General features: G+C 55.2%; 1 protein-coding gene across 1 annotated transcript in view; it reads right to left on the bottom strand.

Annotated features, from left to right (window-relative positions):
• RBPJL (recombination signal binding protein for immunoglobulin kappa J region-like) overlaps positions 1–2,504 on the bottom strand; it is a 12,225-nt gene that overhangs the window by 7,483 nt on the left and 2,238 nt on the right. Inside the window, exons 3-5 of the mRNA XM_010853605.1 lie at positions 1,810–1,935; positions 340–410; positions 46–161 (exon numbers count right to left, since the gene is read on the bottom strand). Coding sequence (XP_010851907.1) covers positions 46–161; positions 340–410; positions 1,810–1,935 — 313 coding nt within the window. The remainder of the gene's footprint in view (positions 1–45; positions 162–339; positions 411–1,809; positions 1,936–2,504) is intronic.

Here is a 2,504-nt window from a genome sequence, read left to right as displayed (position 1 = left end):
CAGCCCACCCACCCCCACCGCCCCCCTCCTGCCATGCGCTCTCACCCTGGAGTCGGGCTGCTCTTCGAAATTCAACTTCTGCGTCTCGGCGGCGCTGCCGGACGCGCCGTCTAGTCCCATGTAACCGCAGACCAGGGGCCCAGTCTGCCCTGCTTGGTGGGCTGCAAAGGGATGGGAGCCGGCTCTGGAAGCACTCAGGTGTCAGCCAGGCAACCTTAGTTCTCGCCGCCAGAGGGCGCGGCGAGACTGCGCCTGAGAACCGCCCCGCTCCCGGGCCCTGCAGAGTGGCTGGTCCACTTATAAACTGAGCCGCCCGGCCGCCCTGGAGTCCGCCCTCACCTTGGCCCGGCACTGGCTTCACCCTCCAGCCCGGACCTGCGAGGTAGACACAGGGCGGCGGGCAGAAGAACCTGCGGAGACATGTAAGCGCCAGACTCGTATATCCATCTCCACTTTAGTGTCCTGCCTTTGAGGCGTCTCAAAGATAGCAGAAAGCCAACGGAATCCTTGATTCCTCCTCCATCTCTCCAAGTTTCTCCGCGACTGTGAACCCCATTAATACCCGAATCTTTCTTTTCTTTTTTTCACATTCCTCACTCAATCCATCAGAAAGTCCTATCCACCACCTTAAAACATATTCAGAATCCATTGACTTCTGACCACCTCCATCTTTGTCCCAGCTGCCATCAGTTTGCCTGGACCACTGTATCAGCCTCCCATTGGTCTCTCTGCTTCCACTCCTACCCTCCTTCGACCTGTTTTTCACACAACAGCCAAATGGGGGGTTGCTTTTTTTAATTTTTTTTCCTGTTTTTAGGGTATGTTGCTTATCTTAAGATCCTCCAGTGGTTTAAATTCAAAGTACTTACATGATCTGGCCCCTGCTTACTTCTCCAACTTCACTTCCTATGATGACCCCTCTCCTTCTCTAATTCCAGCCACTCTGACTTCTTTTGGCCTCGAACAGGCCAAGTTAGTACCAAGTGAGTCAAGGTCTTTGCCTTTTTCATTGCTTCTAATTAAAATATGCTCCCCCCAGATTTCCTCATGTCTGACTCCATTTTCACATTCAAGTCTTAGTTCAGATGTCATCTCCTCAAAAGGCCTTCCTACCACCTTGACCTTGCTAGCTAAATACACCCCTGCCCCTCAGTTTCTATCACCTTGCCTATTCTGTTTCCCTTCTAGCTCTCATCCTCACCTGGGAGCATCTTCTTCACTGATTTGTGAGGTGTTTATTGTCTGTCTCTCTCACACTAGAGCAAAGATGCCACAAGGGCAGTCATCGTATCTGTCTTGTCCAACTGTGTGCTGGGTGCCCAGCAGTGCCAGAGAGCCTGACACATGATAAGCACTCAGTAGGCAGTTGTGGAATGAATGAATGGGTGAATGAGTGAATGGGGACTGTAGATTCACAGGGTGGTTCTGCTACAGGTCAAAGTCGGGGATCATGGTGACTGAGGGAAAAAGGCCGCGGATTGGCTGCGAGCAGAGCCCTGCGTCCTCTCCGGGTTCTGTGTGTGGTGAGCGTGCATATGCGTGCTCAGTCATGTCTGACTCTTTGCGATCCCATAGACTGTAGGCTCCTTTGTCCATGGAACTTTCCAGGCAAAAAAAAATACTGGAGTGAGCTGCCATTTCCTTCTCCAGGGGATCTTCCCGACCCAGGGGTCGAACCCATGTCTCTTGTGTCTCCTGCCTTAACAGGTGGACTCTTTACCACCTGCACCGCCTGGGAAGCGAAACAGGGAGGGGACCACAGGGCTAAAGGCGGGCCCTGGGACCTTGGAGGGCCACCGAAGGACCTACCTCTTCTCATTTCCGTATGATTTCTGGGCCACCTTCGCGTGCAGGATCCAAACCGTCTGCTCGCACTGCTGCTGCAGGCAGCGGCGCACGCCTTCCCTCAGGACCGCACTGGGCTCCGAAGACGACCTGGGACTGGGTGGGGGCGGGCCGGGCACCCGCAGCAGGGAGCTTAGAGACCCAAGTGGGCAGATTGAGTAAATGAATGGGAGGAAGGAACCCTCCTAGTTCTGCCCCCTCGGCAGAGAAGAAGCCTTAGACAAGAGAGGCGACTTGAGTGTAAGCTGTGGGCTAAATATTTGGGTGGTATGGTGCTCAGTGAGGTCTTCGTGGCGACCACCGGGACCACCCAGGCGCCACTCCGCAGGTCTGGCTCCATGCCCACTGCAGCCTGGAGCCCTGGGGTGAGGCCCCAGCGGCATAAAGCCCTCACTTGTGCCGGCCTTGAGACGGAGGCTGAGTTTGTAAGGGCGCATGGCTTCCCAGCACCCTTAGGGGACCCACCCCGGGGCAGTCCTGATGCGGTTTGGGGGTGGGGGCGAGGAGAGAGAGTAGGGGAGAGTGGTTGCTGGACCCCGGACCAGAAGAATGCTCTCTGGCCGGTCAGCAGATGCCTGAAAAAAATGGACGGGCACCCCAAACTGTGTGCCCAGGATCTTGGAATATTTTCGTATTTTTCTGGTTAAAGCAACACTCCC

This window comes from Bison bison, unplaced genomic scaffold (genome assembly GCF_000754665.1).
Source record: "Bison bison bison isolate TAMUID 2011002044 unplaced genomic scaffold, Bison_UMD1.0 scf7180017853184, whole genome shotgun sequence".
Lineage (NCBI taxonomy): Eukaryota > Metazoa > Chordata > Mammalia > Artiodactyla > Bovidae > Bison > Bison bison.
The sequence above is the reverse complement of the archived record's forward strand: the minus strand, read 5'-3'. Positions and strand labels throughout refer to the sequence as shown.